At 38.2% G+C, this 27,597-nt stretch overlaps 1 protein-coding gene across 1 annotated transcript in view; it reads left to right on the top strand.

Moving 5' to 3' along the window:
- Positions 1–27,597, top strand: part of DOK7 (docking protein 7) — a gene marked incomplete at its 5' end in the record, with an annotated part of 67,206 nt that overhangs the window by 23,493 nt on the left and 16,116 nt on the right. The window contains 2 exons of the mRNA XM_009573258.1: positions 1,992–2,099; positions 4,841–5,715. Coding sequence (XP_009571553.1) covers positions 1,992–2,099; positions 4,841–5,715 — 983 coding nt within the window. The remainder of the gene's footprint in view (positions 1–1,991; positions 2,100–4,840; positions 5,716–27,597) is intronic.

The following is a 27,597-nucleotide window of genomic DNA, read 5'->3' as shown; positions in this document are numbered from 1 at the left end:
TGGACGTAAGAGCATTTAACTAGATACAGCAGAGTAACTGGAGCAGAGGACATTCAAAAATAGATTCAAGCAGCAGCCTGTAACACTTTATGCCACTGAGCAGATCCTTGCATAGACCTGTCTGGGTTGCACCATAGGTGCTGGTGGCCAAATCTTGTATTTTCCTTTGGCAGAGGTCCATATGGAAGCATTGGGGGTTTCGTTTGAGTAAGCAGTTACACAGGTTTGAACTAGTCAATGCTTAATATGAGTTGTATTGCAGGGGAAATAGGAATGGAGACCTAACAAAATAATCCATATCAAACAGTCCTCTTTTCTGTTCTTAAACTTAAGTTTGGAAGGTGTCAGACACAGACATCAAGCACTGTTTGAGCTGGGAGACACAGAGGTCACAGACCCTGTTTGTCACAGGCATTGTTGCCCTGTTCCTGTTAGAACATCTTTGATTTCCAACATACACTGTTACAGAAGGACTCTGTGTGTGTCTGGCTTGTTCTGCTAATCTCCTCCAGATTGCACACTGCTAAAGATGGAAACCCCCTCTACAAGGGAAAGAAAGTTCAGCATTGTCATTTCTGCTCCTGTGGTGCACTCGGATCTATCCAGGGCAGGTCAGAAACTGAATGCGGTTAGGGAGGAGAGATGTGGCAGCTTGTTTCTCAGGTAGTTAATAATGTAGGGACTCCCATGGAGCTTCAGCTCACCTGGAAATGCTCCTTCCCCTGATTGTAAGCTTGCTTTGACTGCTGTGTTGACAACATCAAGCCTAAGTCTTTTAAAACTGAAAGACCTGGGATGAAAATGGAACTTTTCTGTAATCATTTCAACTGTTTTTTATCTTACTAACTCAACCACAGCAACGTGTAGCCCTTTTCATCCTTTTTTTCCTCTTATTAAATGATTCAGTGATTAAATGTTTTTGTGGTGTGCTACTACTACCCAGTTGATCAGATATACAAGAGCAGCAGTTGTGAGGAAGTTAATCTGTTTTATCTGTCATTAATTCCTTTCCCTATATAATTAGTAAGAGCTACTGAAACTTTGATGATGAACAAGTTAGCAGACCATATCTTTTGCAACTGCTGAACATGACACACTTGTCAGCGCTGTTTGAAGAAATCTGTAAGATTTCTCTTGGGATAATAGTTATGATTACTTCCGACATCTGGTTTTATTGTTGTGCCTGGTTGGAAACAAAATGGTTTAGAGGAAACTGGCCTATTTTTCTGCTGAAAGTTCTTCCACATTCTGTATAACTTTTGGTCTTTCTCTTTCTATTGGAATGGAAGGAGCCTTCTTCAGTGAGGTAATTTCAGCTGGAATGGCAAACTCACTAAAATGTATGGAGAAAATCCCCTATCGAATATTTTAGTAGTGTTTTTTACCATTCTAGCTTGTCTTGTATTAAACATGGAGAGCCACCAGATTGCTTATTTAATCTCTGACTTCTGAATTTAATGACCTTCTGAACATCAAACTTGAAAGCGATGTCTGTGTAAATAGGTGATCTGGATTGGAAGGGATCAGATAGTTTAATCACTGTGACTCTATAATGTAGGTTTGTAAATTTGTAGGATGAAAAATTTGGTCTTTCTCGATGATAAAATTCCCAATGAGTTCAGTGAAGTCAGGACACATTTCACAGGTCACATATTAGTTTTCAACTCCTCTAGACCTGCTGGAGATGCTAATTATCTCTGCAGCTATTGCCTTCGGTGCAGTGCTCTTCAGGGTTCTGTCCCTGGTGGTATCTCTTAGATATTGGGTATAATCTCTGAAAGTTTTTGACACTTAAAATTATAACTTAGTATGTAGCATTTCTCCAGATCGTCCCATACATTTCCGATCAGCTTTTTTCCTTTCCTGTAGTAGAAGATCAAACATAAGAACGGAGTATCTAACATAAGACTATGTCTTTTTTTTCCCCTTCTTTTTCTATATTTTCCATGTTTCATCTTTTTTATTTATTTATTTTCTGTTCCTTTTTAAAGATCCAAGTACCAATCCAGCTTATTCAGAAGGAAGATTGGCTCATGAAGCTTTGCAATTAGAAAAGCGCTTGAGCTTGCTGTCCCACACAAGTCGACAGGGCAGTGGAGGTAAGAAATACCTTTAATTAAATAAAAATAAATGGTGTTCCTTCCTTCCCAGGCTTTAGAAATGTGCATATGTATACAATTACAAGATGCTGAGCTTAAAAGAAAAATAATAGAGAAATGGTCAAGATATTTGATTTTGCTGCTGTTGCTTGTGGAACAGTTCTTTAACAGCATTGTCTAAATCCATTGACGTGTATTGGATATTTTCAGCTGAGCAGGGTGAGTTTTGGATCAAACACTATTAACACAGGAAAATCCTTTAGCGTGCTGACTCTTACTGGATTTTTGCACGTGCAACTTCAAAAGAACGCTCTGCGTCAAGTTTGATATCTGCTTAAGTACTTGGCTCACTCCAGCCTGTGAGATGAACTGACTTGTCTACTTCACATATCAGGCTTACAGCAGATTTTGTAGTAAAACGTAGGACTCCTCTGCTTTGGTTCCAAGTGTTATTATTCTTGCTCTTTGTGGTGGTATCTGTGCATGTCCTTTCTGGAGTTTATGTGCCAAAGTAAAATTGGTGTCTAGCACTGGATTTGTAAAAGGGCCTATGCCCTGAACTGCCATTTGAATTTAATATTTAATAACAGAAGTTAGATCTCCAAAACATCTGCTTTGCTCTTGACTCTAAAGCCTACAAGCCTAAAAAAGGCCCTGTGAAGATCCTCAAGAGCTTAATTATGTGCTTCTATACATGTCCATGGCTACTTTAGTCTTGACACTGCTGAGTAATGTGGTTTGTGACTAAATTCCACTGAGAGTTCCTGAGGTTTTTCTTAGTTAGCATACAACTACTAGACTTGACTAGATTGATGGAAAACAAATGAGACTTCATGGAGAAGCATGCCTGTTTTTTTAATCCAGTCACTCTGGTTAGAAAACATGTGGCCCAACTTTGTATATATTCTCTGCTTGAGATTACTTGAATTTATGACCTGATTCTCCTAAGAATGCTATAATTCTCAGAGAATGAGGAATCCTAGAGTAAGATTTTCATATTCTGTTATTTAAGTTTTGTGTAGGAAAATTAAATATTTGTGTTTATGGGAAATACTATAACAACAAGACAGTCCCTGTAGGTTTGGTGGGAGGACATTTGCCTGAATGTGGAGATCTAGGTTCTGCCACTGCTTTGGAGAACATGTAGCTCTACATAGTTAGACCATTTTCATCAAGACTGTGGGAGGGCTTCCCTTCCAGAGTTTTAATGTGCCCAAAATATTTGTCTAAGAGAAGTGATTTCAAGTAAATTCAACAATCTTATTTTTTCAATAAAAATATATGGTTTTGTAAGCAGAATAACTTTTATTTAACAAGTATTTTTCTTCTTCTGGGCATGTTGCTGAGAACTACACTAATATTTTTGCAATTCTTGCCTTCAGTCTAGACAGCTGTATAATTTAATCTCAGGAGTTACACTTATGCAGGGGTCACAAGCCAATGTCATGCAATGGGCATTGGGGGAAAAGAAAGGATTAGATTTCATGGGATAAACTTTGCTATTTTGTAATAGTCTATATCAAGAATTACTCCATGAAGAGCAAGAGAATTGTTCTAAACTTTTCTCTCAACACCTGAGAATAGAAATAGCCTAGTAAACAAGAAGCTCAGGTCACAATTTGCAGTGGACCCTTCCTCTTTGTATCGTATCTGGCAACTTATTGCCCAAGGTTTAAAATTAATAAAATTAATTAAAATTAATACCTACAAAATGATCCTAAAATTAATTTAGGTAATTAATAAATAATTTAATAAAATTAATACCTACAAAATGTTGGCCTTTAGTTTTATTAAGAAGGAAGGAAATAACATTGTGGACTTCTATGCTGCCACAAGAAAGTGTTTTTTTTTGTTTGTTTCTTTTTGTGTATGTGTTTGTGTGATGTTTGTGTTTTATCCTTATGCCCTTTCATGCCAATGTTTAATTTTTTTCTTCCATCTTCTGTCTTAGATAGCAGTAGTTACCTGTAAAAGTGTCCTTCTTGCAAGTAACAGTGAGAAAAAAAATTCTTGCAATATGTGCATAAATGAATCATAGAAGATCTTTTTGTATATAGATACGTAAACATCTTTATAATACTAGTATTCTCATTTTTCTTTGTTACAGTGATATATGGTTGCATTTTGGTATGGATATTACGGAGCAGTACAGTGTAGGAGAGCTCAGAGGAGATAACAGGACAATCTTAAATTTGATTTTATTTTTGTGATCTCTTTAACATTCACTTTGATGTCATTCAGATAAGATTTAAATAGAGGAAAAGTACAAATAAGATAATAATTTGGTTGATTCAGATCAAACAGAAACATGGAAATGTCTTATATGGCTTTGGGTTACAGTAACAAGGTTTTCTTCAGAGCATCCTCACCTATTCTGAGCATGGGACTTTGTGGCTATTCCCTGTGATATAAGATAGGAGTATCTAAAATAAAACCAATTAACTGTACGGAAGTAAAATATGATTGAAAAGGGAAGAACTTGGTGCATAAACTCTAAAAATTTAGCCCTAAATGCATTACGTTCCATTATGTGGTAGGGTTATGGCAAGATAACATACTATTTGCATTTTATTTTTCCCATGGGGATAGGAATTATTGCAGGAATTCTGGCTTTCTGACAGAAGTTGCCCTTAGAAAAAACAGATGGAATCTCAGGATCCTTTCTGTTTGTACATATTTGCCATGCTTCAGTCTGTCGATTGTGTTTTAAACATAGGTTGATGTGTTTTCTTCTTTTCTAGGAGACGATAGAAGTCTTTCAAGCTCGTCTTCAGATACCAGCCACTCGGATGTTAGTGTTGGGAGCAGATTGACAATTTGGCCTGAACAGTCTTCAGCCAGCACTTCTCAAGAGAGTCATGGACTGGCAGCTGCAAAGGGCATTCATCTTGGGGAAGAAAAGACCCTTCCAGAAGGGGCACGTGGCACCACAAAACCGCCTCCAAAGCCCCTCCGATCCAGACAGCTACAGGAAATAGGTCGTCAGAGTTCTTCTGACAGTGGAATAGCTACTGGTAGTCACTCCTCTTACTCTGGAAGCTTCTCTTCCTATGCTGGGAGCTTGGACATTTGCCATGGTGATGAGTTTGGATCATTGCTAAGCTTGCCATTGAACTTTCCTTCGGATCAGAATTTATGTACTTGTCCTCACAGTGAGCCCCAAAGAGGTGCGGGATCAGAGTATCAGGTTCCCAGCTCTCTCAGACATATTTATGATACACCCAGGAGTTTGTTACAGGCAGCTTCTAAAGATGTGCAACCGAAGAGTGCAGATTCCATGCTACCCAAGGACCAGGCCCTGTCACCTCAAGGTGCTAGTGACCCAAAACTGCTACTACCGCACTTGGAAGCACGCAGGGTACCTGAGCACAGCCAGGACAGAGGGAGACCTTCATCCTTACTCGCAGAAAGCAGCAAGGACTCAAGTGATGAGACATATATGGATTTTGTTTCGAGGTGGTCAGACACAAACCCACAAGGACAGGTGTCAGACTCCAAAAGTAGTGAGTTGTCACCACCTAGTGGGGCCTCAGCTGACCCCTATGACACATGTAGCCCCCACCTTGGGATGACAAGAGCTCTTTTTTCAGCTTGTCCAATCTGTGGTGGACTAAAGGTAAATACCTAACACTGAGCAGATGCTAACAAGCCTTAGTTAATATAGCATGGTTAATTTAAAATGACTTAAGTTGCAAGTCATAAATACTATTATTTCCTTTACAATTTGAATTGGTAATAACTTTCGTGTTGTTTATGCTCAAGTTGAGAGGCTTAGCACACAGTTTCCTCAAAATCTGTGCCTGATCAAGAAAACGTTGAACAATATAGGCCATCAATCACTACTTTTAAATTGGCCAATTTTGCTTTTGGATTGTATGTGAGTGGCTTACAGTGACAGAGACAGAAGCTTTATAGGCACATGAGAGGGCTGAATTTGCCATATAATAGTAATTTAGCATGAAGGACATTGATCTGTCTTACTGCTGGTATTTTAAAAGAAGAAAGAAGGGAGGCCAAATAGTATGTGCTGCTCTTTAGGTGACCACAGTTCATATTTTTTATTTTATTGAAGTTTTTCTTTTCTTTATCATTGTAGTTTGAGCATGTCTTGCACAAGAAGCCAGATTAGCAAAGCTTCTCACTGGGGAGAGAGAAGATAGTCAAGTTAGCATGGCAATTCATAGCAGATCAACTAATCCAAGTATTATAACTGGCCAGTGATAGAGACTTTAGGGGAGGTCTAAAACTCATTAGTGCTGTACTACCAGGACAGTGTATTTGCAGGAAAAGATATTTTTGATCACCAGCCACATAAAGACTTAAAACCTGAAGCATGGAGATTCATATGCCTCTCTAAACACATTTGCCAGTATCTGTTACTATGACTGATATTCCCGTAAGTTCTTTTTAAACACTGCTGAATTCTTGGCTCTTTATGGCAGTAAGCTTTATACATTAGTTGTACATTGCATGGAGAAAATATTTCTGGTTTTACGTATTCTGGAGACGACCTCTTTGGTGAATGTGTTTGCTAAACTAGAAGAAGGTAAAGCTGTTTGTGATGGTGAGCTGTTGAAAGGCTGGAAGGTTAGAGCTCAAATTAAGGAATTAGACACTTTTGTTTGAGGAATTAAGTATTGCCACTGAAGTGTGCACGTTTTAATTGAGCATGTAGGATTACATAAATCACTGCTACGAAAAGGGCTTGAGTGTATAGTAATTGATGAAAGAAAAATTAAAATATTATAAACTTGAGGGATTATTTTTTTCTCATGAGGTATTTCATGCATTTGCATCATTGACTACCTTGACGTGTCTGAAAACTAGAAAATGGTGTCTGCCTGAGGTGCTTGTATAGCCTCTGTAACAACACCTTGGACGTTGCTTTGTCATGTACTTGCAGCATTTGGGAGGTAGGGAGGCACTGGTGTGACAGGCTAAGGTTGTGTCTACACTGATTGTTAGGATCAATGTTCTTCCAAGACCGTCCTTGCCAGCCATCAGCACCAAAGGCCCTCACTAGCCCTCTAGCCTAATTCTGAAAGCTTGCCTGGATGCAAGGGCCTAAGATTCAGGCAGTGGGGCGCACAGCAGTGTATCTGCTGCTGGCTTCCTGTGTCTGCTGCCTGTAGTTAGAAGTTGGGAAAAATGCACAAGACTGATTCCTAGAAGGGCTCTGCTCTGGTATCAGAAAGCTCCAAGGTGGTTTTGTTATAGGCAGCGAGGAAAGAATTAGTTAAGGTACGGTTAGCTCACATGGTCTAAATGTTTCTGGGTGATCTGAATTGTCAGTTTAGACAAGAATTTATCAAAGTTTACCCTGGGCATCTGTGGCAGACGGGAAGCTGAAAGTGAGTATTCCGTTGTATATCTTCAAAGCCATTAAAGGCTAAATTATGTCACTCCTTCTTTAACTGCCTGTTGACTCCAACAACATACACACCCACATCTTTTATTGCAAAGTGCTGTCAGGTTTCATGGTCTTTCTAGTTGCCCTAATAATATCAGTTGGCAAGAATTTCAGGAATTGTCAATATTTAAACAAACTTAGTGAGAGAAATACTCTTTCTTACTCCTGTTTTAGCATGAGATATGCACATCTGCTTCTTATCTTTTTTTTTTCTACCCGTTTGTAAGCAGTCGGGAAAGAAGTCTCATTAAATGGAATGATTCATGGGTTTGTTTTTACTTTTGAAAGCAAAAATAACCTTTTGATACATTGTCCTGAACCGTCAAGATGAGTTATTTCAGCAGTATTTAATGGACGTCTTTGGCTTTTCTCACGATGAATACAGTGAAAGCACAAATCCATATGCTGTTACTAAAAAGTAATTCTTATTCCTTGTGCTCTGAAGAGAATATGTAAGATGCAGTTAGGGCCAGGAGGAGTTGATTAATGGATTAATGAAGACACCAGGTTTTCACGTCTATTCAAATTCATGTTCAAAAGGCTTTAGTGTGCCAGCGTTTGGAGTTCCTTTGCAATTTCAAGTTAAGCTGTTAATTAAATTGTGTTGATGGTTTTTAAATGCCTACTATTTAAAGTGAGCGAGTGACCTGAGTAGAGAAAAGTCTACAGCAGTAATAAAGGCTATAAGCATTGGTTTGTTTTCTGCCCTGTACGGAAACTTTGGCAAAATGAGGTTAGATTTGGGCATGTTGTCTGTGTGTGTTGGCATTCAGCATGTGAAGAGTTGGAGACAGGTTGCAGGATGAAGACATGCATATGTGGAAGGCATGGTGGCGTTCATGATTGGGATTGACTTGGTTAAGAACCACCTGCTCCACTAATGACAAGAATGATGATGAACATAGGGAGAACATACCCTGGGAAAGTGCCAAGGTTCAAACAGAAAATAGGGCAAGGAAGCCTTTCTGTTTCACTCTGGATGAAGAATAGAACCAGCATGAAGAAAGTCACTAAATATTGCTTCTATTATTTCTATATTGTATTTCATATTAGACATTGGGGATTAATAAGCAAGCATGCAGGGTGTTTTGCTCTCTGTTGTATGTTATTGTAGTGTGCTCAAGATGTCCTTCTTTACAAACTTCACAGGGTGTGCCTTTGCTATGTAATTTTTGCCTAGGTGATTTCAGTGCTATAGATGATTGCAGAGATGAATTCTTTGTGTATTGTAAGTATATTTTAAGCTCAGAATGTTGGATTGTTATGGGATTTCTGAGTAAGCTGTAGAGATTTATTACTAGACTTTATTTATTACATTTTCAACTACTTAGCTAATACTAATTTGATGAATAGAATTTCACTGTACGCTTGTTGCTCTGTAACTTCATTTGATGCTATAGTTTGAGAAATGATGTCAATCTTTTTTATAGGGTGTCTTTTTTTTACACCACCATTGTTTGTAAATTTTCTTAGAAGTCTGAAAAATAAAATTATTTTCCAACTGGTTTTGTCCTTTTCCATCTGACAAGTACTGGTTTTAGTTTTGCTTTGCTTTTTGTCCCCTGACCTTCATCTCCTTGCAAGTTGAATTAATATGGAATGATTATGGCTGTCTCTTCACACTATTTAGTGTTATACTCAAATCACTGTTGACAGCTCGAAATGTGCCTATTAGTAGGAATGACTTTTATGTATGTCTAGCTCACCCTAAATTCATATTTATGTCAGTGGGAGTTCTTATGTATGTAGAAATACAGGCTTGATTACTAACTGGTAGTTAACTTGCCATGACAGAGGAGAAAAGAAAGGTCAGTTTGTTTGTGGCTGTTATCATCAATCCTGTATTGGTATTCAGCCACTTTAGTTGATCATTTGAAAATACCAAAACCTCCTTGGAGGCAATGGTCCCAAATTAGGAGCCGGTCTACCCAAATCCTCTGTGAGGTATTTGTATAGTTCCTGCTACCACAGTAACAGTACGCCTCAAACTTTGAATCTCCCAGCATATCTGTAGTAAGTGGAAATACGGGAATGCTGTGGTCACGATGCACAAAAGAGACTAGGGGTTTGTCACGTAGGAGGATCCACAGCGCTGAGTGGCTGAGAACCCTCCCCTACACAATATGGGGAGATCTGGTACCTGCCTTGGGGGGATGTGGATCTCGGTTTAAGTGGGGAGTTGCTTTGATTAGCTGACAGGAAATTTACCTCTTTTAGTCTGTTCTGTAGAAACTGCTTTATTTTGCATTACAACTTTAAGGGAAGGCACGTGCATGTCTGTACTGTGATCCTTGAGCAGACACTTTACTCAGTATATTTAATCATGCAGCACCATGTCCCTGCAGAGCTTGTTAATCACATGCAGCCTTTTGTGAGTGCAGAGTCTCTGGGTAGATCTAGAGCTACTATGAATATCTGTGTTTCCATTGTGCATTGTAGACCAGGGAGAGACTAATCATAGAGAGAAGCAAGGCTGACGTGAAGGGGCTTGAACTTCAAAGAGCATCTTGCACTGTGGTCTGTTTTGTGGTCTTGCCTGGAGTGATTTAACCAAGGTCATGAACAGCCTGTAACTGGATTGGGAATATAGCCTTGGACTTCCTCCTGTACAAAACCCTTAACCCTGGGTTTAGCTGGTATGTCTTCTTTCATTGTAGATGCTGCTTTTGAAAGTGGTAAAAGAGAAGGCCTATAAGGTGTAGATTTGTGGAGTGAGATTCGAGAAATAGTGACTGCAGACTACATTGCCACATCCATGTAACTGAGAAAGTTTTTTTTTTTTTGGCTTTTAATCAGGTACTTTTCTAATGTACTATTAAAATAGATACTAAAGAAATCACAATATATTGTTATATACAACTTTAATGTAGCTATTTTTTTTCTGTTGGAGCCGTTACTTCTTTCCCCATAAGACGGAACACCGTATGTGTTTATCTTGCAGTGTGTTTATTTCCCTGCTTTCTCTGAAAGTACAGGAACACGATTATTCGTAATTACACACCTTTTACATGTCTTTCCAAAGATTTTTTTTTTTCTACATTATTGATGTGTAATGCTGTAACACTTTATGCTTCCTCCCACCTTCAAAAAAGCTACAGGCTGTCTAAATTCTTGAGAAGGATGCATTTGTCATCTTCCACAGCATTGTTTCTACTTGTATTTCTGCTCTAATCTCAGACCTCTGGGCAGTTAGGCAACACACACTGTCAAAACTATAACGGGAACAGTTTGGACCTCAGAGAAATCTGGAAGTCAGTCGTCAGTATTATTGACCTGAGTGACAGTGTGTTTGTGAAGCTCTCGTATGCTTTGATGACCATTGATTCTGGGTGTTATTGGCTTTTGGCATGAATTAGAAAACTTGCATTTGTGCCCTCTTCTTTTTTAAGATTTAATTCCAATTGTTTTTCTTTAAGTCCTGACTGTGATACATTGACCTGCAGTGAGGTGCATCTTCCATAACATGTATCACCACTAAGTGATGGGTGGTGATACATGTAATACTACGTGAGGTGACTGCACTTGACAATGATTTGGCAATCTGGCATTTTACTTACATTACAGTTATTGTAAAAGGCTCTGAAATTTTTACAATAAGTAGTGTTATTTTTTGGGATTCAAAGGCATCTTTAAAAACACCAATTTCCCCACAACATCTTTCTGAAATAGAAGAAATCCATGATCATTGCTGTCCTTGACAATGAAATGCAGTTATTTCTGGAGCCGGTTGCACTGACAAAAGCACACAGCACTTTGCAAATCAAAGACTGGAGCAAAAGTATGTTCTCCAGTTGAAACTGGCAGAGGAAAGGGGCATAGAAGAGGTGGGTGTAGTGTCAGGCTTAGAGCTTGATTTGTTTTGTTTTTCTTTTTGTAGTTTTGGCCAGGACCCCAAGTCTATCACAGTGTTAACTCCCATCCTCTTACTGGATCTGCTTATGCACTATGTTGAGATGTTGCTTATCAGCAGTTCACAGGGGAAGGAAGATTTTTTTTTTTTCCTTCTCAGTTTACTGCTGTTATTTTGTACAGTATTATAATGCTTCTTGGCAATAGGCTTCAATACCAAGTAATCAAGAAGAGACCCAGCTTCCTTTTACTTTGTTGTTGCTGGTAAGGGCTCATGTAAGTGACCCAGCTCTTCCAAAGCTTTGCTTGGGGGAGGTCACTTAATGGGTATGACTTTGGATTTGAGACATCACAGTAAAATACAAGATATGCCAACCCCACCAGAACTGTGCAGATCTGACTTACTTTCGGCACTGTATGAGGTTGCCTTACCTCTCTATCTAAAAAATAATACTGAAGATACTCTCCATCTATCGTGAAAGAATCCCCACAGTGTTTGTGCTAAGACTAAAGGTTCTGAATTCAGAATAATAAGAATTAAGCTCTTAGCACTTCTTGGGATCAGGCACTAAGTGGAACAGATAGCCCATGGTCTGTATTGGGAAAAGAAGTGCCTGCCACGGAAGCACTGGTAAGTTTAATGATAATAATGTCAAGAGAAGAGAGCATCTTTCCTACATTAGGCAATGTAGACGACATAGCTCAGCAGAATTAATTCTTCTGTACTAAATAGAAATATTGCTGGATTGCTTTTCTGTCAGAAAGCTAGTGAAGATATTGATAAACCATGGTATTGACCTTTTATACCCATCAGAATGAACAAATGGAAAAATCTACTTCCTCCCCTAAATACAATCAACCTGGATAATAGCACTTTTATTATTACTACAACTGATGGCTACTTCTTCTTCTGTTGTGAGCAATAGCTTTTTTGAAGAGAGAGAAGGAAATGTTTTCAAAGAGGAGGAGTCTGACAATAAAAGCTGGAAAAAATTACTCCCTTTGGAATGTAGGGTTTGTGGTGATTTTGGTTTTGATCCAGTTGTAAGGAGACTCATCAGATCGCTTGGAACATGGTCAAAATGGGAAAATGGAAGTTTTTTTTCCTATCTTCTTTTTTTCTAAATAGAAATCCATTTATTTCTGTAAAAATTGTACAGAATCCTATAAAGTGTTAGCAGACACTTTCTGTCTTCATTTTCTAACAGGGAGAAAGTAGAATTCACCTGCAGAGAAAGAAACCACAAAGAGAGATTAGGAAAGCATGGATTACATTGAGCTGAACTCAGAGGGAAGCAAGTAACTCCAGTGGCAGCCCTGGATTAAGATTCCTAGGTTTGATTCCCATGTGGTTCATCTCCTTCTGCAAGATCATAAACAGAGTTACCTTAAAAAAACCTCAATTCCTTGTCTTGCATTTCTGCAAAATGTTTGTAATGTCTACCAACATTATATTTTTAAGATCATGGGTTAAAGAAGGCTATGCAGAAAATATTCTGTTTTGATTAACAATCACTGATATCAAAGTAATTGTGTGCCTCAGAATGAATCGGCAAGTGTCAGTAGGATAGCAATCATTTGGATGGGATGTCTGGAGGGTTGACAGCAGCTCACTGTGAATAGATGAGGGGATTGAAAATAGATGCTCAGTAGGGGTGCGACCTTTCCTACCAACCCATTCTGACAGAGCCACTTAAAACTGGAAGTATGCAAATTAGAAGATGAAATGTGTTCCAACAAAATTACACAAACTGTGCTTAAATTTGTCCACAACCCATGACAAGACACATGAGTGGAATTAGTTTTGATAATTCAACATGCCCAATATGCTTATTACTTCAAGATATCTATGGAAATACTGTTAGTCTGGCTGATAATACCCCATATGGACTAATCTAATCAGGATTAGATCCTTAAGATATCAGTTGTGTAGAGGTTGTGACATAGGCAAATTCTTACTGTTTCTAATATAACTGTGCAACCCTATACCGAGTTGTATTACTTGGTTCATAAAGAGCAAATAAGGTTTTCTAATATTGGCTTAGTAAAGTTTAATAATATGGTAACATCATCTTCATAGGGGTAATGGGATTTTGGCATTTGTTAGCAAGAAAATGACAGGTGTGGCAACAATCCTCTGAAGAGGAAATTGTTTATTACCTGCTCCAGAAAAAAATACACTGAAATCAATTTGAGGAATGAATCACTGAAGAATATTTATATGTTCCAAACAGAATGAATACTTCCCATAGGCAGGAGGGTTAGAAAATGTGGGCAAGCTATTCTAGTATAGAAAAGCCTGCCAATCTCTTTTCAGGATGGACTGTTTTAAAGTTGCCTTGCGATTTTATGTATTGCTTTATTATGTGTAGTTACGAATGCTGCTTCTGCTGAAATGCTAGGGAAGATGTCTAGAGAAGAAAAGGAAGTCCACATAGCAGAGACTAGAAGAGTGGCGTTGATTGCTCTGGACCTCAGGAAATATGGAAGAAATTCATACTAAACTTTGATGTTCTTGCCCTGCCTGGCTTAGTGTTGGATGCCTTTTACAAAGCCGCATGCTGTGCTATAAAGCTAGATGTCTAATGCAGACTTCTGGCAGGAATTTGTGATGGCAAAGTGCAGATGATGGTGTTTTGGACAATGTCTCACTTTAAATCGGAGGGGAATCCCAGGGTGTGCAGGAGAGGTAAGAAGCTTGAGATTTGGACTGATCTAGGAATTTTGTATTATGGTTTTATTATTGTGGATCCAATCAGCTTAGCTCAGTCTACCTAGTTGTATAATATCTGTATCTGGATAATGTTTACTTCCCAAAGCTATTGTCAGGATTGATGGAATGGTGTTTCTACAGTACTTTGTATATGGACAATTCAATCCAAGTGCTAAAGATTATATTAAATGTGATGTTTTCCAGGCTGCAGTGAGAGAGACAGAAAGTTGTTTGCCTTTCAAGTGAACTGTGGACAGAAAAGGAACTCATTAATAAGAGTTACTAAAGAAGAAAATCAACCTGCCAGGATGGAGCAGCTGCTCTACGATTATTTTTTTTTTTTAATGCTGGGAAGTCTATCACTAACTTTTGTAACTTCAACAAAGAGTTCAAAGCCATTTTCTATTTAATGAAAGATCACAGAGCAGTGGCACTGAATACATTATTTCAACAGAAATTATTTTTGTGTGAAATTGAGATTGAAGAATGGTGTCTTTCAAGAACTGCAGAGTTGCTGGAAAGAAGTTATTAATGCAGGAACCTTTACACTCAGTGGATTCAGAAAGTCTACAACTGAGGACATGGCAGTTGAAAAGCAGTTCTTTCTAAGCATGGGATTAGCCGGAGGGTTGAGCAATTTTTTAGCATTTAGAAAGGACCAAGATACCAAGAACATGCTTGAGGATATGACCAAAATTCAAGCCAAGTTGTAACAACAGAGGAAGAAAAGAAAAACATAATTGTATTATGTTTTCTTCATGTATTCTTTTCTTAAATTCTTATGGAGAGGCATATTGCATCAAATCTAATTTTGCAAATTTTTTTGATGCAATGATTTTTTTCTTTTTTTTTTTCTTTTTTTTTTTTTTTTAAGTCAAAAGCCATTTTGCCTGAATAGGGATTAGGTAAAACTCTGAGCTCTTCCCCAGTAAGAGGTGTGAGAGCCGATGACCCCAGGGAACTTCTGGAACAGTTCAAGTTGTCTGAGGATCTTCAGTTAAGTATTTCAGCTAGTCCATTGTCCCATCTTAAGTAAGTAGATACTTACTGTTGAGTTTCTTTGGTGCTGGCTAAACTCAGCTTGAAGTGTAGGAACTCTGGGTCAGAACCACGGTATCACAATGAAACGTTAAAGCTACTGTGCCTGAGCAAATGTTTTTTATGGTGTAAAAAATGCTTTTTACCCCACTTTTTACTAGTTGCGTACAGCCTTTTCTGTTCCATTCCTAAATTTTGGAGGAAAGGACCTCCCTGCATTCTGGCCATCCTTGCTAGTGTAGTAACATACTGACTGTTGAAGGGTCCCTTGAAAAACTCTAACTTGCTTCAGGGAGTAATTCAACCCATGGGTGTAGGACAGATGTGTGGGGAAAAACGTTATGTGGAGCTACTGTTGCTTTTCCATCCCCTCTCCTTCAGCTTCAGTGAAGCTTGATGCTTCAATATGTCTGTAACAACATGTGATTTTTGTGTGTGTGTAAAAGTTAGACTGAGCTTCCTTGGATGAGATGGGGATGTTAAGATCAAAACAAATGACTGTTAATGTGATCCGTGTGATAAATGACAGCCAGGATGGGGTGAGTGAATACCAGAGTCATACATACAGATTCTAGGCTGCAGTAAAGTGCCTTTACTGCATACAAGCTCTGCTTGTATGTTTTCCTTGGCATTATCTTTTATGTATTTCCACGTTTCCTTTCCTAAAGCATGGTAGATGAAAGAAAGCAGTCCTCGAGACTTTCTCTGAAGCAGTTCAATCCCACACAAGTCCAAAGACTAGATGGAAAAGGGGCTTTAAGGTTGATTTTGTGCTCCTAAGTCTTGTCACATGAGGATATTGGGCTATTTGCAGTCTAAACTGCAGCAGCCAGCTGTCAATCAACTGAAATGACTGTTTCAACAGCTGGGAATCAGTGGGACATGAACTCTGGCTGTATTCCCTCTCCCCTAGCCACATCCTCTGCAGTAGTCTAGATTCTGTGGAATCCTCTGCTAATTCAATGCTGATTGGAAGCAATTTTGAATGTACGAGAAATTTGAGCCCGGAAAATATTAAGGAAATATAAACCTTTTCCAGATCTGGTTTATTACAAGGACACAGAAGTGTTAAGTGGGCTATATCAGGGCTAGTAACTGTATACTTGAGTCCTCTGTAGCACTAGGAAAACATTTCCAGATGAACTTTGCCAATTCATCTCATTCCTTGAGACACAAAGTCAAGCAGAATGCACGTGCTATGGAGATAACTGCTATAGAAAGCTTTGGAAATCTACAGAAATAATTATACCTGATAATTTATAGCAGTGTTCTCCAATACAGGAGAAGCCTGTGAGCAGCCCCCATGCATAGTTAAGTATCTATATCCTTTGAAGCTGTGCAGCTTAATTATAGTTTCATTACCTTTGACAAACCATAATTTCAGTGATGGGTTGGGGATAAAGGAAAATACTTGTCTTAATCTTACTATTTTGAGCTTTCTCTCCCTTATTTGTCCTTCTAGTTCCATCCATTTCTTTCTAATGATGATCATTGATTATCTTGTTAATAATTTTTTTCTGGGAGAAGCTGACTAACTTTAGCTGTAAATGTGAGGTTGAAAAAGAAGGAAAATGAATGCAAAGATGATATTGCAAGGCTTTCATTTTTATTCTTCATAGGCTCATAATTAAGCCCACTCTAGTTCTCTCTTTGTGTGGAGCAGGATGCACAGGTTATAACAAGGATTCTTTTCTTCATGTCTTTATGTGGAATGGGCTGGAAGGAAGGAATCAAATAACTAGTCTAATGTAAATTGGCATAGCTCCATCGGCTACAAAACAGGCCCAAGTGTATTTTTAGTGCAAGCACAAGCTAAACTCTCACTGTGGAACAACACTTTCTGGGAGAAGTAGAAGAAGGAACAGAGTTTTCTTAGGGCAGTCCTTAGGTGAATGTTTCAAAATGGTAATTACAGCTTAACATAAACTTTCTCCGTCTCTAAGAATTTGTAGAGGTAGGTTTAATTTGTCTCTAACATCTGAGATTTCACTTTGCCAGCTTTTGAAATATTTTCACATTTGAGCCCTTCTCTATTTACTGTTTGTCACTGTAGCTGTAGAGTTGTAGTTAAACTCTTTATCTGCAAAACAAACAAAAAAAAATCCCTTTTCTTCATGAATAGATGTCTTATATTTAAAGTCTTGTTGCAAGCAGAAAACTTGAGTAAAAGGGATACTTTATGCAATTTTGTATAATTGGTGGAATTAATTTTCTGTTAATCAGAAACTTTTTGACAAAAATAGTTATGGTAAGTTAGGATACTTCTCAGTACAGTGGCATAAGAGCTATTTTTCATTGAAAAGTCTATATAATCTCTTATTGAGCTTGGTTGAAGCTCATTCCCTTTCCTCATCAGAGAAGGAATGTCTCAGTGTCAAGAAATGAATGGATTATTGGACCTTTTGTCTTACATGTCTCTTCTGGTGTAAATTTGCCATAAGTCACTCCTTTGCTAATCAAGAGAGCAAGGATATCTGAAGCCCTTTGTGAGTACATGTGTGCATATGTATATATGTTAATGATTGTCCTTTTCATTTCCTTTCAGTCTCTGCAAGCTTCCAGCTAAACAGTACATTTGTATTGACTTTTCAAATCTTGAAATGGGCTAACGCTCCTACTGCAGCAGAACTCTGTTGTTTCTACTGGTATGTGCTATTCTAAGAAAATGTAGAACAACACTTTCCATTTGTCAAGCCCTCCTAATTTCACAGGTATTTCTGCAGTACTGAGATGCTCAGTGGTGGCACCATTAGTCTTGTGAACTTTAAAATACAAAAGAAATAGATTATGTGAGGTGTTGCATCCAATCTATGTGCACCTTGCCTCTCCTGTTTCTTTTACATGCTGAGCAAGAAGAATGAGATGACAACACCACACTGCTTATTATCTGCACAGCAGAGTCAAGTCTGCTGTTATTCATACCTGTTTGGGCCCCATCTGAGCCTTATTTTCAGTGGTACAGTAGTTTTGCTGCCTTGAGCGGTTTTCATTTGGTGCAGAATGAGTGGAAATCAACAGATCTATTGTACAAGGAAGCTCAGACTAGCAAATGTGGGGAAACTGAGTGTATTTTAAATATCAAATGTTCTTGTAGTAGTGTAATGCTACCCCCTGTTGGAAATTGGAATATATAGAATATAAACCAGGATACGTGGAGTTGAAGCCTCTTTGATTTTGTGTACATTACTTTGTTTCCATTGCACTTGATAGGACTTTAGAAGTGCCAGTCCCTATTCAAAAAAAGAAAAAGAAAAAGAAGGAGAAAAAGACTTTTTGGAATAAATAGGAAAGTTGTTTTCCCCCCAGTTATCAGAACTGAATTCAGTTTAAAATAATCCTCTTCTCATGTTAAAATACAGCTGTAGGCACAGATGCCTGCAATTTTACTGTCTTTCTATAAGAATACAAATATATAGCCTATTATAGTTAATGTCGATTTTTATTGTTCATAAACATCTGTCTATTCATAACGGCCTTACCACTTTTCAAAGAGAAACACATCCTGTCTTTTTGCATGGCTAAAGCTACTGTATACGCTACTATTCAGCTGCATGCTGAATAACAACACTTGTGTTCACCTGTGAAAATGTGAATGGTTAAAGCAATGCTGTGGGTGTACCTTCAACAGTCAGGACAAATTTGTGTTTGAACTCTTTTGCTTAAGCATTACAGCTGGAGTTTCTCTATGTACCTTAGGAGAGGTGTTTTAAATAACAGGAGCCTAGCTAAATGAGGCTCTGAGAAGGGGAAAAGGGAATGTAATGTTGCTATGAAAACATGTCTAAAAAGTTGACAACACTATCTTGGATTAGAAAATCTGCTGGGTGCCTTATGTTTAAATTAAAAATTGTTTCTTCTCATAAAATTCCAGAACAGATCTTCTGCTACTGTAAATCATGACAGCTCAACTGAGGAGTCAGGAGGAACAATGTAACTGATTCTTATTACCTGGAGGAATTGGCTGTCTTTATTTTGGCCCTACGAATATATGATACGCTGAACTTCAGATTATATCAGGGGTATCTGCTGTGGATCTTAGACCTGAGTATTTCTGAAGAGAAATCTCACAGTTGGAGAGAAAGAAGTTATCATTTCTGATCTGAGTATATTTGATGGTTTATTTTAACGGCAATTTTGTAAGGAATCTTTCATGTCCTGAATGGCAGAATGATTGTTATGAGATACACCTAGTGAAGGATAGGCAGTGAAGGCTGATGTTAATAAGTTTTATTATGTATGCAGCATCAATTCACAGGTGTATTTGTTCAGGGTTCCATGCTCTGAAATCAGGAGATGCTATGCCCCAGTTGTCATGTTTGATGACTATACACTAATACATTTGCATATAGTGTGTTTATTTTTCATGAAGAATTGTTTTTAGTTCCTGCCTTCTAATTTCTGCACCAATTCTGGCCATGTTTATCAAATACATTGAATTAAAATTGGTCTCAGAGGCAATTTGCTATGTCTGGCTTAGCTATTTCTTCTGGCTGGCTGAATTCTTCAGCCCAGTCACGGCTCCTGCTATGAAAGTCCTTCTGTATCATGCACTGGGAGTGAAAAATGTTCTGATCATACCCCAATGTCTTTGTGCTGTGAGGTGTGTCAGGAAGCTTAGATGAGTTAATCTGTTCAGTAATATTCATGACCATTAGTGTCCACCTTTTCATTTGTGTTGCTTATATAGATGTACCTAGAGGGTTTGCTACTGCAGTATCTCTCTCTGCAGCTTGTCGCTGTACCTGTCCTTACAAAAACTCCATGAAATAATGAAGTACTTCTACCTGTATAGAAACCACCGCATCTGATTTTTACCTGTGCTTAAGGAGGACACACTCTCAAATTCACAAAGGTATTTAGTAATTTTTTTTGATCTGGAACATCATACCAATTTTTTTTGAAGAGCCGTGGGAAACTCAAACCTTATGAAATTAGTCAAAAAAATTGTAAGACAAGCCCAAAATCTGTATTTAAGCGAGGTGGCAGAGTGCCTTTATTTTATGTGTGTTTCTTAAGTTGTTGTGGTTTTGGGCATTTCTCTGTAACCATAAGCTGTCTAGCTGATATTGGTGTTAGGACAGTTTATGATGGCTTGGTGTTGTGTGCCTTCAGACTTTGCTATCTGCTTGGGATGAGTGTTATTTTTTGGGCGCAGCTGTACGTGCTCTTGACTTGTTTTTTCATCTAGCCTACAAGTATCCAAAGTTGACTTGTAGTAGTGCCTTCACTGATGTGTCTACACCAGTTATATGTATTAGATGGAATTGCATAGCTGTTTCCTCTAGAAGTCTGTCTGAATACTTTTGTACATAATGAGAGATGTGTGTGATGTTAAAAGGAGGTTATTTAGGTTGAAAAGTTAAGGCCCTCACTGTTAAGGAATTGACAGATTTACAGTTGTTCATGCCATCTTGATTTTACCCACACATGTGTCCCTCTCGTGCAGTGAATGAGGCATATGTCCTGTGGAAAAAATGGTATGTGACCACGTAATTGCATTACAGTCCAGTTGTTCAGCACACTCCTAGTGTGACTCTTCGGTATGTAGTAATTCTAGGTCTGTTTTTGAAAATCAAAAGACTAGAGCAAATCATGTTCCTAGTTGCTGTGTCAGCTTCCCCATGCCCATATATTATCAGTAGCAGAGCTTGAAATTTGACCCTTCAGCATTGCAACCGAGACTTCTACCACCTGAATTTCAGGGCTGTTGCTGCTAGCTGGCAGCTGGAGGTGGCTTTTATCTCCGGGTGGAGGCTGGGCAGCTGGATCCAGGTACTGGCTTTTGTGGTAGCCACAGCAGAGGACTCAGCCTGCTTTTCTTTCTCTTCTTTGTGTGGACAGTTTCAGAGTGTGCTAAAGAAAAGGCGTGTAATTTTAGGAGCTAATGGTCATATTCTGATGCCAATGCTCGTATTCTGGATTGGGTGACAAACGGCTCGTGGCTGTGGGCGGCGGGGAAGCCCACAGCAAGAAGCAGAAAGCCCCTCTCAACAGCAGCATATCAAAATCACAACTGAAGAGTTCCTCTGTAAACACATGAGAGAGAGAAGATGGGTACACAAATCTGGACTAGAACGAAACAATACTTTTCATTCTTCCTCATCTCTTGTTGTTTAAACAACACCTGTAACTTGCAGATGAGTTGAACTGTGATTATCCCACAGGTTTTAGGAGGCGTATTTTAATGTGACACAGAGCATAGCTTGCCAGTGACACTGAAATTGCCAGCTTCATGCTTCAGAAAATAGCCGATGTTTGGGCTTGGCTGAGCAAACTGAGATGTTTCTGAACTGACTTCAGCAATCTTTCTGTAAGCCGAGAGTTGGCTTGCGACAGATGAAGCTGAGTAATCAGAAGTTTGTGGCTGAAATTGGAGCCCTGCACCTTAAGCATGCCATGGACAGGAGTTTCTGTTTCATTTGGAGTTGCTATGAAGGATCGTAAAGTGAAAATAATTTTGTATCTTTTGTTCAGAACCTGATCAAGTGCTGGGCATTGTGAAACAGCCCATCACAGCAGATGACATTTAAAGTTTGCTCCATGTGTCTGTATTGACCTTTCCTGGGAACACTTTTTTTCCTGTGGAGGCATTCCAGCTTTAAAGTTTTCTGGTGATTTGCTCCAAGAATAAGTCATAGTCTTTTAATCCTCATGAGAAAAGTACCTTAACTGTCACTTTCATTAGGGATTGGTTTCTTTTTGCCGAAATATCTAAGCTTTGCAGAACTTCGGACATATTCAGGACTTTTTCTTTTCCATTTTCTAAAAACAATTGACACTTTTCTATTTTTGTGATGCTAATTTCAAAATCTTCATTCAGAATTTCTCCCTGTGTCCTTTGCTCCTTTGTGAAGTTGCTGACAGTTCAAGGTACTATTCTCATAAACTATAATGTAACTGTAATCTGCTGCCTCCCTCCACATACAAACTACCCGAAGCAGTCAGAGGGATTGTGATGAAGGGCCACCAGCTATATACAGCAGGCAGGAAAGTGTTTGTTCATTGTTAGAGAAGTCTGCTTCACAGTTTCCACTTTTCAGGGACCACTCTCTGGATTTTGAGTCATGATTTTGATGGTTTTCTCTTGAAAAACTGGATGTTTTGCATGGTCTTGATACTGCACAATAGCTTTAAAATAAAGGAAGGGAGAGGAAAAAAAAATCTAGATCATATTCTCCGTGAAAATTAAGCAGCTGACCAATGTGGCAATCCATCCTCTCTGATTATGAGTGCATTTTTGGTATGTGCTGAAAAAAAAATCTCACAGTGCAAATAGTTGCTTCTATTACTGTTGAGTATGAATTCCTCTTTCATAACAAGAAGAATCTGGGAGCCTCTCATTTATGTTGAGCCTTTCTTTTTCCAGTCTGAGGACATGGACTGAGGCAAAACTTCATACACGTGCTTAGACCAAAGCAAATGACACCTAAAAATCATAGTCATAGAATCATAGAATAGTTTGGGTTGGAAGGGACCTTTAAAGGTCATCTAGTCCAACCCCCCTGCAATGAGCAGGGACATCTTCAACTAGATCAGGTTGCTCAGAGCCCTGTCCAACCTGACCTTGAACGTTTCCAGAGATGGGACATCTACCACCTCTCTGGGCAACCTGTTCCAGTGTTTCACCACCTTCACTGTAAAAAATTTCTTCCTTATAGTTAGTCTAAATCTACCCTCTTTTAGTTTAAATCCATTCCCCCTTGTCCTGTCATTACAGGCCCTACTAAGAAGTCTGACCCGATCTTTCTTGTAAGCCCCCTTTAAGTATTGACTGGCCACAATAAGGTCTCCCTGGAACCTTCTCTTCTCCAGGCTGAACAACCCCAACTCTCTCAGCCTTTCCTTATAGCAGATGTTGTCCATCCCCCTGACCATTTTGTGGCCCTCCTCTGGACCTGCTTCAACAGGTCCATGTCTTTTCTGTACTGAGAACTCTAACTCTTACTAGGTTCAGAATAATGGAGCTATAAAAAGCTGCCAAACTTAGATGAGCTGAAAGAAAAGCTTTATTTCTAAAGATACACAAAGGGAATGACATAAGCTGTGACTGATGAGGTGTGTCTGAAATGTTGACAGTTATCAGGCAAATGGCATTTCATTCCTCTTGCTAGTGATGATGGAGCCCAGCTCAGCATTATAATCTACAGAAGCTGGTCTACTTTTTCTTGGAAGTGTGGTTTCCTCCTTTTTAGGAGGAAAAATACGAAACAAAAATATTTTGGTTCTTTGAAAAGACATGTTTTATATGGAACAGCTATCTATCAGTTCCTACCCTTACAGCCGGTAATGGGAGGGATTAGTCTTAAGACAGTATTTTCCTTCATTTTTTTCTGTCCACCTGACTCGTAAGATCCTGGCTCCTTTTTTACATCACAGAGATGAACTTACAAAGCAGTTGTGATGCCTCTTGTCACTATGAATCTGTCAAACTTCTTCCAACAATAGGAAATTGTGCAGTACAGTAATCTTTGCTCCTTGCTTTGGAGCTTATACTGGGAGATCTGAACTTTGGGGCTGATCTTGTGTCCAAAGACTAAAACTCCTGTTAGCAGCAGCGGAGCAGGATTGGCTATGTAGTCCATGGAAAGTGATTTGAGTATATAGAGAAAGGTAGGCATGCTGCTCTTTATATGGGACAGTGTTCGTGTCTGGTAGTTTTTTTTAAATGAGAACTGATCTGGTAAATCATTTATTTCATGAAATTTAAAGTGAATGAAACTTTGAGTAAAATCAAATGAAACTAGACAACAGTCTTTTTCAAAAAAAAAAAAAAAAAAAAAGAGGGGGGGGGGGGGGGGAAAGACAAAGATATACCAAAGATATGCAGGAGGGGAGGAAATAATCCCATTTTGATTGTAAAAAGGATTATGTACTATGATGGTTATTTGCACACACAGAAATAAATGCCAAATCTGTTTAGCTGCTTAGGGCAACAGAGCTAATCTATGAATAATGATCCAGCATATCAAACTAGTGGGTTCTCCTAACATCTATCGTTGAACCCTACCCAAGATATTTGGAAGCAGAACATAAAAAATGAATGTCATCTGACAGCAGCCAGATCACTACCAGAGTTAAAATAGCCCTGGACATGTAGTTCATGATGTGTGATATACAAGTGGTACATATCCGTTTACTGTGGGTGTTGTAGTGGTGAGGTTGTTTGAACTGACAACCATGCATCACATACTTCAGCGCTCAGCTCTTGGGTCATAGATAAAAGAATCTACATTAGAAAGATATTTAACTTATATTTATGAGTAATATTATCAGATATGCAGGATTTAGATACTCACTTTGTTAGTTATTGTCTGAATTTCATAGCAAGCCCAACAAAAGCATATTATTTGGGTGAGGTCACTTACCCCTTTTCTTCTTTGGTGTAATCGTATGGTAGGTTGAGATATGTATTATACTTTGCATTTGAAACCCATGCATTTACATTTGTACATTATGCCATAATAATTCAAAAAGTTTCTCCTACAGACAAAAGCATGTTTTGTCTGAGTTTTGTAGAATAAAAAGAGATAGCTTTTAAGTCTCTGATACTGTTCTTTCTACTGAGTTGCCTTAGTGGTAGCCACTGTAAGTTAGTGAAGTCTCTCTCTTACAAAGAATTGCAGCAGGAGGCCTCAGAGTTGCAGAAATAATAGAATATGATATATTGAAATGGAAATGAAGACAAAAATCTTACAGTCTGGAAAAATCACTTGATAACAAAAGACTGGTTTTATATTTGTTATTATCTCAGACTCATTTTTTTTATCTAATCACATCTGATACTTTTAGTTATTTGTTGTCTTTCATCTATTCACTATAATTTCAATGATATTTTGTGTGTCCCACATCTGATGTAATTTCACACATCTAATTTCTGTTTGCCTTTTTGCATCTTTCTTTGTCAAGTATAATCTAATCTTCTAATAATGACTTCAAAAGTATATTTTTTTGATATTATCTGTCTAGCCTTTATCAATTTTCTCATCTTACCTAGTTTGTACATTTTTATGAAAAACTTTTTAGAATATATTTTATAAGAGTGATTAGAAGTTCCAGGCATGAAGTAAGATTCCATTGTTTGAACAAACTGTACCTATGTTAACAAAATGTCCTCTCTTTAATTTTTCAGTTATTTTCATGTCATATATGATGCACAGAATAAAAGGCAAATGATGGTTTGAATTTTCACTCACATTCAGAGGTCAGAAAGCCCCGCTGATTGATTTTAACTTGCATTAAGCAGCACATCACCAAAAAAAAGTTTCTGCGACTGAAATGTTGCTGGCAGTTCGGCATTGCCGACTTTTTAATCCTCATTCTTGCAGAAGTGCTATACTTGTGCAACACTGAGAGGAGGGAAAAACAACAAAACTTAATTTGCAAGTAAATCAAGTAGTTATAACTTGAATTTACAGGGGGAGGAGAGCTGTTTAACAAGTAGGAGCGTATGCTATTTTGCAAATAACAACTTTGCTATAAGGTGAGAAGAAAACGAATCACTATAAAGATATTCAGTTTATTCTTTGTTTCTTGCATTACTGTTGCTTGTAACATCTCTAATGATGAAAGAGGACTCCTATCTGGAGGAGAGGAGTCCATTGGTCTTTCTTCAAAGAGCTTTCACTCTCCTTTAAGGTTTTCTGCTTTCTATACTTTATTTCTATCCACGTTTTTGCCATAATTTAGGATATTCTGATGTGTAATGCATTTATGGAAAGAGAGTTAAAAATATTTTTCTAACTTGCTATCTAGTTTCATGCATCAAGCTCATCCCTGAATGACAGGAAGGCTGTGCAGATTAATGAATCTAGAGGCAAAGGTGAGGAAGATAAAGATTTTATTTCCCCTCCCAAAACAATTTTTGATTGACTTTGTGAACTAAGTAACATGCAGTCCCCCCCTGCCCGAAACCCCACAAGTTACCAAAAAAAAAAGCAGCTTTGTTTTTAAAAGCAAAAAAGTTGCCAGAAAGTTATGAGATCCTTTCTCATTAGGAAGATTTGATTTTTATGCATTTCAGCACTGCAGTCTGCCACTTTCTATTCCATTAAGTAAGCTAGCAGATGCTGCCTTCAGAGGCAGCATATTCTGCTTTACATCCAGAGACATAGCGAAAGTCGGAAATTATTTTTTTATACTCTGTATTAGTAACCCCCTAATAAATTACTGGGGGCAGGAAAAAAGCATTTTTCAAGTCTGCTATAAATCATAGCGACAAAAAAGTAATAGAAATTCTATTGTAATGGAAAAATATTTTTATCTAAATATACAGAATATTGCTCATAATGAACTCTAAAGTCCTCTGTCCTTTATCTGGAGGGATACTTCTGCACATTCCCCAAATGAAAGTAGCATCTTCTGTGGTGGCACACAGTAACTATAGAAATAAATAACATCCACTATGGTTAAATTAATAAAACGCTCTTTTTCTGAAATGCTGTGGGATGTTATTTCTGTTTCAGAAATGAAATCTTGGTCATATTTCTGATTTCCTCCCCTTCCCTTCTACTTCTACTCTAGACAGTTGCTCAAATTCAGTGTCTCATATATTAAAATATAAAACTAGCATAAAAGCTCAAGTAAATACTGAAGCTGTAGATTCCATTTTTGCAATAGGACCTGGCAGAAGCATCCTGTATGTCATGTGTTATTCCACTGTTCGAAGTTGTTCTGTGTTGCAGATTTCAAAACTGTACTTAAAAAAAAAAACTTACACCCCCCCCCATTGGTCCAATTAAGCTCTTTTAATGTATATTTTATTGGCTGAAACAGAATCAGTGTAATCTTTTCTAATCTTTTTCGGATTCATTGCAAGGTCCATCAAAACCAAAAAAAGCCTTTCCACCTACTTTAACTGAAGTTGGATCTAGTTGCTAGCTCTGACAGTTTTTCATAATGGTCACATGTAATGAGCTTTATGTCTTAATATGTTTGCCTTAAGACAATGCTGTGCAGGAAGTATGACTTGAACTTCTACATGGATAATAAGTAAATAATCTATTTTGTTTTCTATTGAGAAATTTTGGGAAGTCAATGCAGTGCCTATATAGGGGGAGTACGTATGTAATGTATATGTGAAGTCCTAAGTGTGTCAGAAAAGGCATCTCTAAGAAAGCATAGGAAACAGAGAGTTATCACAGGTCACAAGTCTGTGTATTTAGGTGAAGAAAGTTACTGTCAGGTGTCAGTATAAAATGGAATTTTATTGCTTCGGAATTAAGCAGTGTTATTGCTCAGCTCCAGTAAGTATATAGTGTTTTTCCACTTCAAAGTCCAGAAGACACATTTATCAAAAAGAATGGATCATGATGATGAATTCTTCTCACCAAATCACAGAAATAAGAGAGATCTCTTTGGCAGAGTGGTGGTCAGTAGCACAGACCAGACTGACTTCACAGCCTACCTTGATGCTGCTGTGCAGGAGCAGCCTTGATACCATATGGAGATGGAAGTGCCAGAGTGTCCTCCAGATCAGCTTTGAATGACAT

Source organism: Fulmarus glacialis, unplaced genomic scaffold (genome assembly GCF_000690835.1).
Source record: "Fulmarus glacialis isolate BGI_N327 unplaced genomic scaffold, ASM69083v1 scaffold5460, whole genome shotgun sequence".
In the NCBI taxonomy this organism is placed as follows: Eukaryota; Metazoa; Chordata; class Aves; order Procellariiformes; family Procellariidae; genus Fulmarus; species Fulmarus glacialis.
This window is presented reverse-complemented; position numbering and strand designations above follow the sequence as displayed.